Source organism: Phaenicophaeus curvirostris, chromosome 27 (genome assembly GCF_032191515.1).
Source record: "Phaenicophaeus curvirostris isolate KB17595 chromosome 27, BPBGC_Pcur_1.0, whole genome shotgun sequence".
Lineage (NCBI taxonomy): Eukaryota > Metazoa > Chordata > Aves > Cuculiformes > Cuculidae > Phaenicophaeus > Phaenicophaeus curvirostris.
In genome coordinates this window covers 2,128,957-2,142,614 of record NC_091418.1, presented here as the reverse complement: position 1 = coordinate 2,142,614, position 13,658 = coordinate 2,128,957, and the positions used below count along the sequence as shown (strand labels likewise).

Genomic DNA, 13,658 nt, shown 5'->3' with positions numbered 1-13,658 from the left:
ACTGATAAGACGAGGGGGAATGGCTTTAAATTGGAAGAGGGAAGATTTAGATTGGACATCAGGAAGAAATTCTTCACGATAAGGCTGGGGAGGCCCTGGAACAGGGCATCTGCCTCATCCCTGGAGGGGTTCAAGGCCAGGCTGGATGGGGCTTGGAGCCCCTGATCCAGTGGGAGGTGTCCCTGGGTGGAACTGGATGGACTTTGAGGTCCCTTCCAACCCAAACTATTCCATCATTCTATGATTTCTCTCTGACTTTGTTGCATCACACCCATCGTACATTTTCTAAGTGGAAACACTCCACGAAGGTGCAAGCATTCCCAGTGCTGGCAGCAGCTTTCAGGGTGAATCCGTTTGTTTTAAAAGCTCCGATAAGATACCAACCTCTCAGCTCTTTTTCTTCCTTACTGCTTTTATTCCTGTTTATGCATCTTGCTTCTCCCCCCCTGCTCATATTAAAAGGCAAAGGTTCAGAAAGCGGGAAGATTACCCCAAATTGTGAAATAGCACCAACAACAGCAAAATTGGTGAACAGACATTGCTTGCGCGAGGTGATTTTGTAGAGGTTTCACCCAGACAGACATAATTAGCCAACTGGCATCACGATGCTAATAGAGATATTTACTGCTTCAAAGATTGTTCCCAGTGTTGTGAAGCGTTCTGGTGGTTTCCTTTTGTTCTGGAAGAAAGTAACTAGGTTTTTTTTTCCCTGCTTCCCATCTGCAGGGATGGGACAGGAGCCCTGAGCTCCCTTCCCTTCGGCTGCTGCCCGTGCTGCCAGCTCGGTGGCACCGACTGATGCCAATTCATGGCTTTGCCCTGCATGTTCCTGCATCCCTCTTCTATTACTGGAGTCATGGAATGGTTTGGGTTGGAAGGAACCTCCAAGCCCATCCAGTCCCACCCCTGCCATGGGCAGGGACACCTCCCACTGGATCAGGGGCTCCAAGCCCCATCCAACCTGGCCTTGAACCCCTCCAGGGATGGGGCAGCCACCCCTGCTCTGGGCAACCTGGGCCAGGGCCTCCCCACCCTCACAGCCAAACATTTCTGCCTAAGATCTCATCTCAATCTCCCCTCTTCCAGCTGAAAACCATTCTCCCTTATCCTATCCCTGCCCTCCCTGATCAGGAGCCCCTCCCCAGCTTTCCTGGAGCCCCTTTAAGTAATGGAAGCTGCTCTAAGGTCTCTCTGGAACCTTCTCTTCCCCAGCTCTCTCAGCCTGTCCTCATACAGGAGGTTCTCCAGCCCTTGCGCCATCTCCGTGGTCTCCTCTAGACTCGCTCCAACAGCTTCATGCCCTTCCTGTGCTGAGTCTGAATGAATCCTGTGTGGAATCGCCTTTATTTAACCCAGCTTCCCAGTGGACGATGAGATCCCTTTTCCAAAGAACCCACGGGGTTTGGCAGAGAAGGGTGAGGGGCAGACTTTTTGCAGGTAATACTTTAATCACCCTTTTAATTGTGCTTTCCCACTAGCAACCAGCCTAGCTCCAGCTTGAACCCCGTGCTTTGCCCTGTGCTGCTGGAAATCACCCGGCACCCACCGTGGCTTATCGTACAAGCTGGTTTTTTCCTCGCCGGGGTAAAAAACATATCTTTTTCTCCTCCTTCCACCAAGATAGGTTGATGGCATCACTTCCAAAAACATCGAGTGATGGCACCTGGCTGCAGCTGGGACAGCCTGTGCCTCTGCGACTAAGGGCGAGGCCTCAGCTGAGTTTATATTTGACCCATGTAGGAAAACACAAAGAAATAAATCCTTATATTTTTTTCCTTTCTTCCTGTAAGGCACCACACAGCCGGTTATTGACAGGATAATTATACACCAGAGCAGTGTTTGTTTATAAAAGAAGTGTGATTCACGGCTGCCAGGCCTGCCACAGGACTTGGAAAGGGTTAACAACCTCAAATTATATCAAGAACCATAAACAGGAAGTTTTCCAGAAACATTTAAATTTAAACCTGGTGACTCAGGTTGGCTTTGTGCTTCCTGAACTGCTTGGGAGAGGTGTAGGGGTCGCAGCCCCAGTTTTTTACACCAGTGGTTTGCAAACAGAGGTGAAGATGGGCAGAAGGGAGTCTGGGATGAGTGGATAATCCTGGGTTGGCTTTGTCCACGTGGATGGCATGTAAGCACTTTCTCCTTGCATCATGTGGTGTTGCTCCTCACTGGAATCTGGGCAGGCTGGATCCATGGGTTGAGGCTCTGCAGAGGGATCTGGGCAGGCTGGATCCATGGGTCGAGGCTCTGCAGAGGGATCTGGACAGGCTGGATCCATGGGTCGAGGCTCTGCAGAGGGATCTGGGCAGGCTGGATCCATGGGTTGAGGCTCTGCAGAGGGATCTGGGCAGGCTGGATCCATGGGTTGAGGCTCTGCAGAGGGATCTGGGCAGGCTGGATCCATGGGTTGAGGCTCTGCAGAGGGATCTGGGCAGGCTGGATCCATGGGTTGAGGCTCTGCAGAGGGATCTGGGCAGGCTGGATCCATGGGTTGAGGCTCTGCAGAAGGATCTGGGCAGGCTGGATCCATGGGTTGAGGCTCTGCAGAAGGATCTGGGCAGGCTGGATCCATGGGTTGAGGCTCTGCAGAGGGATCTGGACAGGCTGGATCCATGGGTTGAGGCCAGTGGGATGGGGTTCAACAAGCCCCATCCAACCTGGCCTAGAGCACCTCCAGGGACGGAGCAGCCACCACTGCTCTGGGCAACCTGGGCCAGGGCCTCCCCACCCTTATTGTGAAGAATTTCTCTGTAATGTCTAATCTAAGTCTTTCCCCTTCCAATTTAAAGCCATTCTCCTTTGTCATGTAACTTCATGCCCTTGGAAAATGTCCCCCCCCACTTTCCTGGAGCCCCTTTCAGCACTGGAAGCTGCTCTAAGGTCTCCCTGGCGCCTTCTCTTCTCCGACCATGTGTTGTGTAGTTTATTCTGAGTACTCTTCACCTCTGAGCCAGTTTGCGTGGGGAAAATCATTCAGGTAACCCAGATTTTACACGCAACCATATTAAAGGTTTTAAGAATGAAGGCTGTTCCGCTGGCAGGTGAAGCCGCTCCTACAGCTGTTGTAGCAGAGGAATCCTTTGAAGCGGCTCCCGGCTCCAGACACCCGAGTTGTTGCTTTTTTTAATATCCTCTTTCTAAATATTTACAGGGTTTGTTATTTATTTATTTTTATCCTTTTTTTTTTTTCCTTTTCTTTTCCCCTCCCCTTCGGGTTTCTTTTTAAACACCAAGTGTTCTTCAACCGGTTGCTTTGCCAAGGAGCATCCGTTGTGTTTCTTTGCCTTGCTGGGACGGTGGGGAGAGGCACATGGAGATGGAGATGTTGGCCTTGGGGGAGACGCTGGCTTTCAGAGATTGGGACCAAAAGGGGTGCAGGAGCCCCAGGAGAAACCCTGTTCACCCCAAAACCCATCGCCGAGGAGGCGACGCGCGGGGCTGAGCTGTTCGAAGCTCGCTTACACGTTCCCTCTTCTCTCTTTTCCAGGATACCGTTCAAGATCGGGCAGCCCAAGAAACAGATTGTACCCAAGACAGTGAGTAAACCAGTTCCCCCTTTTTAGCTCCAGCCTTTGATCATGTGGCTGATGAGTCAAGCCGGCACTTTGACTCGTCCCATTTTGCGTGTGCGCGCGCGTGGGAGGGAGATGGGAGCGAGCAGAACCTGTTGCCGCGTGTGACCAGCGCTCGGTTCCTCGTGTGAGGAGCGAGGGGGAGCCCCAACCGGGGAGAGTATTTTGGTTTGGGATCTGTTTCATTTTGTTGGAGGGAATGGGGGGAGGATGATGAGGGAAAGAGCTCTTCTGATCTGGCACAGTTTTCCTCGGAGATGGCTGATCGGGCTTCCTTCCTTCCTTCTTTCAGCAATGGCTTGTTTGTTCATCCTTTCTGAGCAGATGGAGGAGGAGGAGTGGTTCAGATCGCTGAATATAACCGTTTCCAAAGAAAGGCTTATAAGCTGAGATGCTTAGTGCTCGGGCGTGAATTAATTTGTGCTGCACAGCATTTGCTTTAAAAGCAAATTAAAAAAGCATTTTGTCTTCTCGTGCGTTTGAGACTCCTACCCCGAGCGCTGGGGCTCGCAGCTGGCAGTGGTATTTTCCCTCCTTAAGCAGATGGGCTTTGCCTTTTGTCCCGTGCAAAAGAAAAAGCTGTGGGACCTCCCAGTCCCTGCAAACTCACCTGCATCCCTGCTCTAAAATAAGGGCTCCAACGGCAAGTGAGGAGGACGCCTCGTCTTTATAACGGTGACCTAATCCCTTGAACAGCCTAACATCTCTGATCCTTCCTCTCTGGGCCACTCACCGCGGCTAATTCCTCAGGATGCGTGGGCACTCGTTTACGGGGCAGTTTCTCCTTGGGACATGACATTTTCCCCCTGGAGGCAAAGGGCTAAATCCGCCACTCCCTTACAGCTTGATTGTCGTGTTTTATTTTAGAGGATTTGGTAGTTGACTGCTGCCGGAGAGCAGCAATTTGCTGTGACGGCTCCAAACTGTCAGTACAGAATTTAAGCCAGGCAGGCGATGAAGATAAAATCCCTCAATGGTTTTTACATCTCTTCAGCCGCCCCTTTTCCGGGGTGACCAGCTGGCAGAAGGTGCTGCTGTCTGCATTCCCCCAGGAGAAGCAGCCCACCAGCCTCAGGTCTTCACACCTATTCATATTCACTTCAGGAGCCTCTGCACTGTCTTGGTCCATGAGATTTTGCCTCTCATTATCTTTGGTGGTGTTTCCAACACCAGTGTTCTTCCAGGCTGTCCCCTGCTCTGCTGGGATGTGTTCCTGCCCATGGCAGGGCGTTGGAACTGGGTGATCTTTAAGGTCCCTTCCAACCCAAACCATTCTATGATTCTATGAAGAAGCAACTGCTCTGCAGCTCTGAGTGCCTTGGCCAGCATTCTTGGATGTCTCCACCCCACCCGTTCTCACATCTGAGTTGACTGTGTTTTCTCTCTTGCCAGCACTTGCTGATTTCCCTCTGCTCCTGCCGCATTCAGTGTTGCAAGAGGTTTGTCTCAAAGACCTCGTCTTCCCTGTGCTGCTGAAATCGGCCATCCCTGAGCTGCAGCAGGAGCTTGAGCTCAGTGCAGATGAACGGTTGCACCTTTGAGAGCTCGAGCTGCTGGTATGTGCTGTTCTGAGGCAGTTGGCAGGCATTGGTTTTATATATATATGTGTGTATTAAATAGAACAGCTCAGAATATCCAGCAGGCAGAGCTTCATTGAGCAGCGCGAGTGCTTCCAGGCCCTTTCCCTTTCCTTTCCTTCCTTCCACCTCTTCCTCAGCTCCCCCAAGAAGAACAATGAGTTTCTGTGTCAATGACTTGGGGTCGGATGTTGGTGTTTGACTGGCTTCTACTTGCCCTGTGTTGATGATGATGTTGATGATGATGATGATGATGCTTTCTAGGCAGCAGCTACGTGAAAAGCCAAAGCCAGGAAGCCTAAAGCTTTGCAGCCTCACAGCGAGTGCAAAGTGCAGCTCTTCAAAGAAGAACAAACGGCAGGAAACCTCTGATCTCCCCTGGGATGAGGCGTTCGGCATCGCAGTGTGGAAGCGATGGGGCCGCTTTGTAGCTGGCGCGAGCCGGAGGGCCCTGGCTTTACCTTCCGCTTGCAGGCTGAGATGCTCCATCTGTGGAGGCTTTGGGGAGCAGCGGTAGCAGCCGAGGGCTGTGATGTTCCAGATGTTGGCCTGGGGAAGCCGGGCAGGAAGTGGGAAGGTGCGGCATCTCCAGGGCTGCAGCCCAAGCCGAGCAGAAGGGAAGTGGTTGCGGGTACAGGATCTCCCACTCGCAGAGATCGGACCACAAAAGAGGAGGGGGGAAGGGAAAAAAGAAAGGCATGATTAGGATCTAACTTCTTTGACGCTCTGTGAGGCTTCGAGTGGAACACGGGAGAGGGAAGGATCACGGGAGAGGGCAGGATCGCTTTGCTGAGAAAGGCTCTGCTCACCAGCAAGCCTTTTTTTTGTTTCCCTTGATGAAACGATGCTGGGGCTGGTGTCAAATCTAGGCTGGCAGTAGTACTGAAAAGCAAATTGCCTGGGCCGCAGAGGGAATTAGTCATGATTCCCTATGCCCACTCGCTTCTGATCCTTTGAAGAAGGGCACGGTGTCAGCTGTGGTTTAGTTCTTCAGGTAGAAGGAAACCCCCGTAGAAAATACCGGCTGGTGAACTGAAGTGATCTCCCGCCCCCCCCGAGACGTGTCTCTGCTTTGTTTCCACCTTAACCTGGGCAAATCCAATTCCAGACAACATAATCTCTCCTCTCCTCTCCCCTGAAAAGAGCAGCTGTCACCGGGCTCACCGAGAGGCCTGGGGTCGGGTGGGAGGATCTGCTGCACGGAGAGGACCCGCTGTCAGTGGAGCCGCAGAGGACACGGGAACACAGCCCAATTAAACTAATGCCCAGCGATAGGAGTTAAACCTGTTAGAATTATATCTCTCTGCAGAATGTTTATTGCTCAAATCCAATGCGACGACGAAGCCTCTTACGGCGGCGATGTTCTTCCCTCCCCCAGGACAGCTTCGCTCCGAGCAGAGGTTACGCTGGAACCAGAGCTGCGCTTGTCTTCCCAGCTCTCTCGCAGCTCTAGCTCGCTGTAGTTCATCTGCGTCCCCCCGAGGTTGTACCCTGCTCTTCACCGGGGCTCAGGTTATCCGAGCCGGCAGGTAGATGGGAAGAAGAGCCAGCCGCGCATCCCCACGGGGCACAGAGCCAGGTTGGCAGCCAGGGGAGTCAGCCGGCTCTTGGGATGAAGCAGCCCCGCGCGCAGCCCCTTGCATCACCCAGTTTTTACCCCTTCCTCCCTGCCTCCCTCTGGCCTGGGCTGACTCAGAAGGCTGCCTTCCTCCTCCTCGCTGCTGACCTTGGGTGAGTCAGCTTGGCAGGGAGCAGAGACCTGAGCCGTGGGCCCGCGCGCTGCCAAGCCTCCTTGCCTTGACTCATCCCAGCAGCTCTGCCTTCCCCGGGGATGCTGGACAAAGGAGCTCCATGAGCAAAAGGATTCCACTGCAGCTGCCGGCCGGCAGCGCCTTTCCACTGGGCTCCAGTGGTGAGCTGGAAATCCCACATAATGGAGTAAATCTCGCCGAAATGGTGGGATGATGCTAGTTAAATCATTTTGCTCCTTTGAACTTCAGTAACCGGCCTCTGCGGTTTGGAGGTGCGACCTTTTCCCTTTTAGCGTGCTGTCTAAGCAGCCTGTCTTGAAGACGTCCTTGCTAGACGAGGATTTGGAGAGCTTGCCGAGTGGTGAAGCCCACAAAGACCCAGTTCCACCTGCGCTCTTCAGCTTTGCTTTGGCTCAGGGTTCCATAGGCAGGCACTGAGGGAATATTCCCCCACATATAGAGCCATAGAATGGGACCCTAGAGATCATCCAGTTCTCCTCTTGCTTGATGAGATGGCAAAAAAGTTCCAGCTTATAGAAGAATTTCTTATTATACGCGTTTATTTCTTTTGGAGAGGAGGAAGCGTGTGCTTTCCTCTTGTTCCCAAGCCCCACAAAGAGGCTGAGACCACTGGAACATGTAGAAATCAGCTAGTCCTCCTCCTCCAGGAAAAGAAATTAACCTCAGGGGAAGAAGAAGGTTCATCATAGTCCCTTATTTCCATCTCTTTGTAGTGTTGGCTTTGGTCTTGCTTTGTTGCCTTGTAACCATGGTGTCGATTATGATATCGCCTTTAAAACAGGAGGGTTGTTCTCGAGGTGGAAGGCCTGGTGTTTGCAAACACAAATAACTGGGTGCAAAAGAAGAGCGTAATATTATTTCAATGCTTTTCTTTTTTCCATAGTTCTTTATGTAGATTTAAATAAAAACCCGGAGACGAGCAATTTTTGCCTTAACTTGCCCAGAAACATTCGATACAGAAACACGTTTTGATTTTGAGTTTTCCAAGAGAGGCAGCGGAGAAGGGGGATTATTTTAATATTACCGCAACTGCCCTTCAGGATATTGTAATTTTCTTGCCTGTACTTCTTGTTCTCGTTCCTTTTAACGTGATAATCCTATCCAGAGCCTTTAGCCGTGAGTGTCGGAGACGTGTGGTTATTGATGATCGCGACTGGGAGCGGGAATTACTGTGGACTCTGCAAAATGTGCTCAGCTTACTCTCAGCTTGTCCTCTTCGCGCTCCTCTGCTCCTCCGGTCGCTGCCACCTCTAAATCTGCACGGTGTGAACACGTGAGAGCGGGATTTGTCCGTCTAGTGGGTGCTCTGGGCTGGTTGTGTTGTATATCTGGGCTCCTGCGATGCAAACGAGAGCAGCGCTGGCTGGGAGGGCTCCATCAGCCTGCAGACTGTGATGACTGGGAGCCAGTTGCTACTGTGGGCGTGAAAAATAAGAGCAATCCTTGGGCAGCTGTCTCTGCATCGATGGCATCGGAGACGTGAGTCAGGCTGGGCAGCTCGAGTGCCGCCTCGTAGATCCACCTCGATCCGATGTAGAAAGCACCCAGGGAAGCTGAGTTGGGGGGTTTAGGGAAGCTTGGGAGTCCTGGAGGGTTCACATCACCCGGTGGGTCGCGGGGTGGGGAATCCTAGAATCGTGAAATGGTTTGGGTTGGAAGGGACCTCAAAGCCCAGCCAGTTCCCCACCCCTGCCATGGGCAGGAACACCTCCCACTGGATCAGGGGCTCCAAGCCCCATCCAACCTGGCCTTGAACCCTGCCCGTGGCAGGGGATGGAACTGGATGGGCTTTGAGTTCCCTTCCAACCCAAACCATTCCATGATTCTACAGTTCTCGGAGGATGGCAGAACAGAGACAAGGAAGAACTTCCCCAACGTGTAGAGGGCCTGGAGAAGGATCCCACCGGCCTCCAAAGGACATACTTTTGAGCCGTGCCCAGCCCTCTGTGGTTTGCAACCAAAACAATTCACACATAAGGCGTATAAATAGAGTGCAATACTCCCTGGTTATTTTAGCAGCCGGAACAGCCATGGGAATCGAGGGTGATTTTTACTACGTGCTGGTTACCTGACCTCCAGGCACCAGCTGCCGTGGATTTCTGCAGAGCTGTGAACCAGGCAGGAGCCGCGAGCTGCCCCCACGCTGCTCCATGCCTGGACCATTTTTAGCAGCACGAAAAGGGAGCCGGAGCTCGCTGGAGGGATTTTTTTTCCTCGGCAGGGAGAAGCCAACCTGCATCCCCCGGATGGTGGGAGCTGATGGTGTGGACAGCTGGCCGTGGGGCTGGGACCCGGCACGCGTGCTGCCTGCCACCAAATCGCGTTGGGAGCATCGTTGCGGAGCGTCTGAATCCCATTTTCAATATCTGAAAGTGCAGAGCGAAAAAGGTATTCAGGAAAAGAAGCTTCAAGAAAACTGGGATTACTGCACTCTGCCTTAAAATAGCCGTTTTGATTGAAAAGCAAATGTCCTGATTAATTGTTCTCGTTTCCCATAACGCTGTTCCTTCCAAGCAGAGTTTGAAATCCTGAGGACAGCCTGAAGATTTGCAACGAACCTTTGGAATCCTTCTAGTCCTGGCTGCTTGCAACCCTTTGCATTTCCTTAATAGCGTGGTAGCTTGACAACACAAATGAACCCAGTTTTGATCCCATGACAACAAAAGCGCATGTATTTGGCTGGTCAATTGAAATCCATTTGCTTGTTTGGTCGACAAGGTGTGGAATGAATGTTTAAGCGGGTGTTAAAACGGTCGGCATGGAAGGAAAATTCCTTAAAATATCTTGTATTGCTGGAGGTTTGCTGCCAGATAGCAAGTAGGAGGAAGCAGTCATTGATGTAGCATCAGGAGAAGGGTGTTTTTCAGCTCCGTGCTGGTTTCTCCTCCCTTTCCAAGGTGCCGCAGTCCACTTGGACCGCGGCTCTGGCTGAAGTGTTTCATCAGAGGGAGGTCTTGCAGGAATAAGGAGCGTATTGAGGAGGCAAATAACAGATTGGAGGGCTCAGTCGTGGCTGGAAGGGTTTGAGGAGACAAAACCCATCCTTGAAGGTGGGTGGGGGTCAGGCAGGCCCACCGCAGGTCTCCACGCAGCTGGAGGAGAAGCAGCTTCTTGGTTTCTGGGCCGATGGTGCCTTTGGAAGAGAAAGTGGGCTCGTCCCCTGCCAGCAGAGAGCTGAGCTGTGGGCGCTAAGTTGCGATCTCTCTGCTTTGAAGGCATTCCCATTGCTTCTGTCAGCTTCCAATTCATGTGCTGGAGCACATCCTTGGAATGAGCTGGCACGGTTGGTGCCGGTGTCTTTTGCTCCAAGAGGAAAAAAAAAACCAAAACCAGGACTTCATTTCCATTTGAAGCGTAACTCCCGTTGTAGCTGCAGCTCCCGCTTCCCCGGGCTCACACCGGCATTTCCTAAGGACACGTCTCCCTGCATGGGTGGTTGCTGCTCCAGTAGAATCATACATGGGTTTGTGTTGGAAGGGACCTCAAAGCTCGTCCAGTTCCACCCAGGGACACCTCCCACTGGATCAGGGGCTCCAAGCCCCATCCAACCTGGCCTTGAACCCCTCCAGGGATGGGGCAGCCACCCCTGCTCTGGGCAACCTGGGTCAGGACCTCATCCCCCTCACAGCAAAGCATTTCTGCCTAAGATCTCTCAATCTCCCCTCTTTCAGCTGAAAACCATTCCCCTTCATCCTATCCCTGCCCTCCCTGATCAAGAATCCCTCCCCAGTCCCTTTGAGCTGATTTCCATCTCTTCTGTCCACAGGTGGAGAGAGACTTTGAAAGGGAATATGGAAAGCTTCAGCAGTGAGTATCAACCACACTGGTAAAACCAGAAGAGCAGCATACTTCTCTCTTGTGCCCTCTTACTGCATCTTCCAAAGAAACTTCATCCAGTTCCGCTCTTCCCAGCCCTGTAATTTCTAATTCTTCAGGGTTTCTCTGGTGGCTGGGGGTTCAAAGGTGTCCTAAGAAATATTTCCAGTGGGATTGAGGTTTGCAGGTTGTGGCAGCTCTAAAGTAAAGAGTGTAAATTGCCAGGAAGCCGTGTGGTCACCACACAGCTCAACGCCTCGCGGACAAATCCTGCTTTTACCCCCTTGACTGTGTCACGTATGCTCATGCTTTATAATTCAGAAGCATTTGGCTTTACCATTCATGGTAAGCGTGAGGATTTGAGAAGATATGTGACTGGGAATAAGGGCTGGAGCACCTCTGCTGTGACGCCAGGCTGAGAGAGTTGGGGTTGTTCAGCCTGGAGAAAAGAAGGCTCCAGGGAGACCTTAGAGCAGCTTCCAGGACTGAAAGGGGCTCCGGGAAAGCTGGGGAGGGACTTTATAGAAGGGCATGGAGTGATAGGATGAGAGGGAAAGGCTTTAAATTGGAGGGGGGAAGATTTAGATGGGGCATAAGGAAGAAATTCTTCCCACTGAGGGTGGGGAGGCCCTGGTCCGGGTTGCCTAGAGAAGTGGTGGCTGCCCCATCCCTGGAGCGGTTCAAGGCCAGGTTGGATGGGGCTTGGAGCCCCTGATCCAGTGGGAGGTGTCCCTGGGTGGGACTGGATGGGCTTGGAGGATCCTTCCAAGCCAAACCATTCTGTGATTTTGTGATTCGATGACTTTGAATAAGTGATCACCAACTTGGAAAGGTTGAAAACCATCAGAAAACAAGCAGAAAAGGTTGGGCAGCGCTGAACTGCACAGAGCCTCGCCTGGATATTTTTAACTCACAACAGAAGCCAGCATATTCAGCCCGTAAATGATTTGTTGCGTGTGTGATACACTTGGGTTTGTTTCCTTCCAAGATTCCGATTTTGCCTTGTTCTTCCATCTTTCAGATTGGAAGATCAGACCAAAAAACTTCAGAAGGATATGAAGAAAAGCACAGATGCAGACTTGGGTATGTGACTGTAGGATACATAGACTGTGAACTTGGCCACAAAGAGATGAAGTGACTTTCTCAAGATCACATGAGTAATCTGTGACAAGCCTGCAAAACAAATCTAGCTCTCAGTCCCACTCAGTTTGCTTAGTTACAAGGCCATCTGCGTGAGGGCTGCCGAGCCGTATCTCAACCAAGGGAACAGAAAGTGTGTTATGGGCTTAGTCCCCGTCTCCTCAGCTGCGGCTTGCTGCGTGTGGCCTTGGACAAGTCACTTTTCTGTTCTTTGCCTCAGTTTCTGCCACCAAAAAATAAGAGTAGCTATTCCACTTCTCGTCTTAAGCAGGCAGGAGGAATCTCCAGCTGAGTCTGTTGTGTCAAGTAATATCTATTCACCTCCTTCAGGCCAGGCTGCCTGAAGCCAAAGGAAGGTGGGACAAGGCTTTAGGGGGTCTGCAGAGCACCGAGTAGACATTGCTGTCTATGTTTAATGTATGAACTGCTGACATAGCAGCTCTTTTTTTGGGAATGACCCAGCTCGTTCCCTTCCTTTGGCTTGACTTCGTGGCAGTGGGCAATGTAGGAAGCAATAAATAAGTCATCTCTGCATGGGGTGACATCTGCCCTTCAGGTGTCCCACCCCAAGGCATGGGAGCCCCAATCCACCCTGGTCCTAGTAGGAAACTGGTGTGACCACAGCATGTGGTGCAGGCTTTAAATGAACCCAGGAGAGAGAATGTAGGGAGGGGCTCTTGGTCAGGGAGGGCAGGGATAGGATGAGGAGGAACGGTTTTCAGCTGAAAGAGGAGAAATGGAGATGAGATCTTCGTGAGAAATGTTCTCCTGTGAGGGTGGGGAGGCCGTGGCCCACGTTTCCCAGAGCTGCCCCATCCCTGGAGGTGTTCAAGGCCAGGTTGGAGCAACCTGATCTAGTGGGAGGTGTTCCTGGGTGGAACTGGCTGGGCTTTGAGGTCCCTTCCAACCCAAACCATTCCATGGTTCTATGAAGATGGAGCCATCTGTCGCAGGGGAGCTGATAGAAGTGGATTCGGTGAGTGCGGGTTCTTGAACCGCGCAGGGCAGCCTGCGGGAACGTGCAGCAAGGAGCTGTTTTAAACCCAGATGGTTTTTCTCAGCATGTGGTTTGGAGTCGTCCCTGTTTGCCGCGGGCCCCCACCGCTCCGCAGCCAAGGCAGATGCAGCAGCGCAAACAGGTGTGGGCTGGCCGGGGCCAACACTCATCCCCGGGGGTGTTGGGTTCACCGAGGGGCAGGGGAGTGGGAAGGAGCCTCACCGGGCGCTTCGCCAGCGGGAGGGCTGACAAATTTGGGGCTTCCCATGACACGGGCTCTCACCTGTGTGTTTGTCTGCGTGCGTGCTCGGATATTGCCAGACGTAAACACGGCTCCTGGCTCTGCTTCTCCCACCCTTCCGCTCCCTGCGTGTGCTCGGACAGGGAGAGCGATGGGAAAGGTGCTGCCAGGGCTCGTATCCAGGGGGAAAACTGCCCTTTCAGGGGACTTTGGTCATTGTTAGGGATCCTTGGGTAAGTTTTTCCTCGTTAAGGATTCCCCTCCCCTCCCTTGCAGTGGGCGTTGTTTATGTGGAGCATTTCAAGTCCCAGAGGAGCTGTGGGAGGACTTTCTTTTTCCGTTCTGCTACATGGCAGAGTCACAAATGAGCCTTGGCCAGATCCACTAAGATCTGATTTCTCATTTAAAGGCATGAAATCAGGAGTGTAAGGGGAGGTTTTGAATGCGGTCTGCTCGAGGGATGGCTGAAGGAGAAGGAGGTAGATCCAATCGACCCTCGAGGACTGCGTTCCTCACCTGGCAGTGCCCGTTCCTGAGCTC

General features: G+C 52.2%; 1 protein-coding gene across 5 annotated transcripts in view; it reads left to right on the top strand.

The window, feature by feature from the left end:
• BIN3 (bridging integrator 3) overlaps positions 1-13,658 on the top strand; it is a 49,526-nt gene that overhangs the window by 13,669 nt on the left and 22,199 nt on the right. For 2 of the 5 annotated variants that reach the window (XM_069877638.1, XM_069877639.1), the window contains exons 2-4: positions 3,491-3,539; positions 10,691-10,731; positions 11,762-11,823. In XM_069877638.1, coding sequence (XP_069733739.1) covers positions 3,491-3,539; positions 10,691-10,731; positions 11,762-11,823 — 152 coding nt within the window. Of the gene's footprint in view, positions 1-2,897; positions 2,981-3,490; positions 3,540-10,690; positions 10,732-11,761; positions 11,824-13,658 lie in introns of those variants that run through there. The other 3 variants (XM_069877640.1, XM_069877641.1, XM_069877637.1) reach the window with 2 other exon arrangements.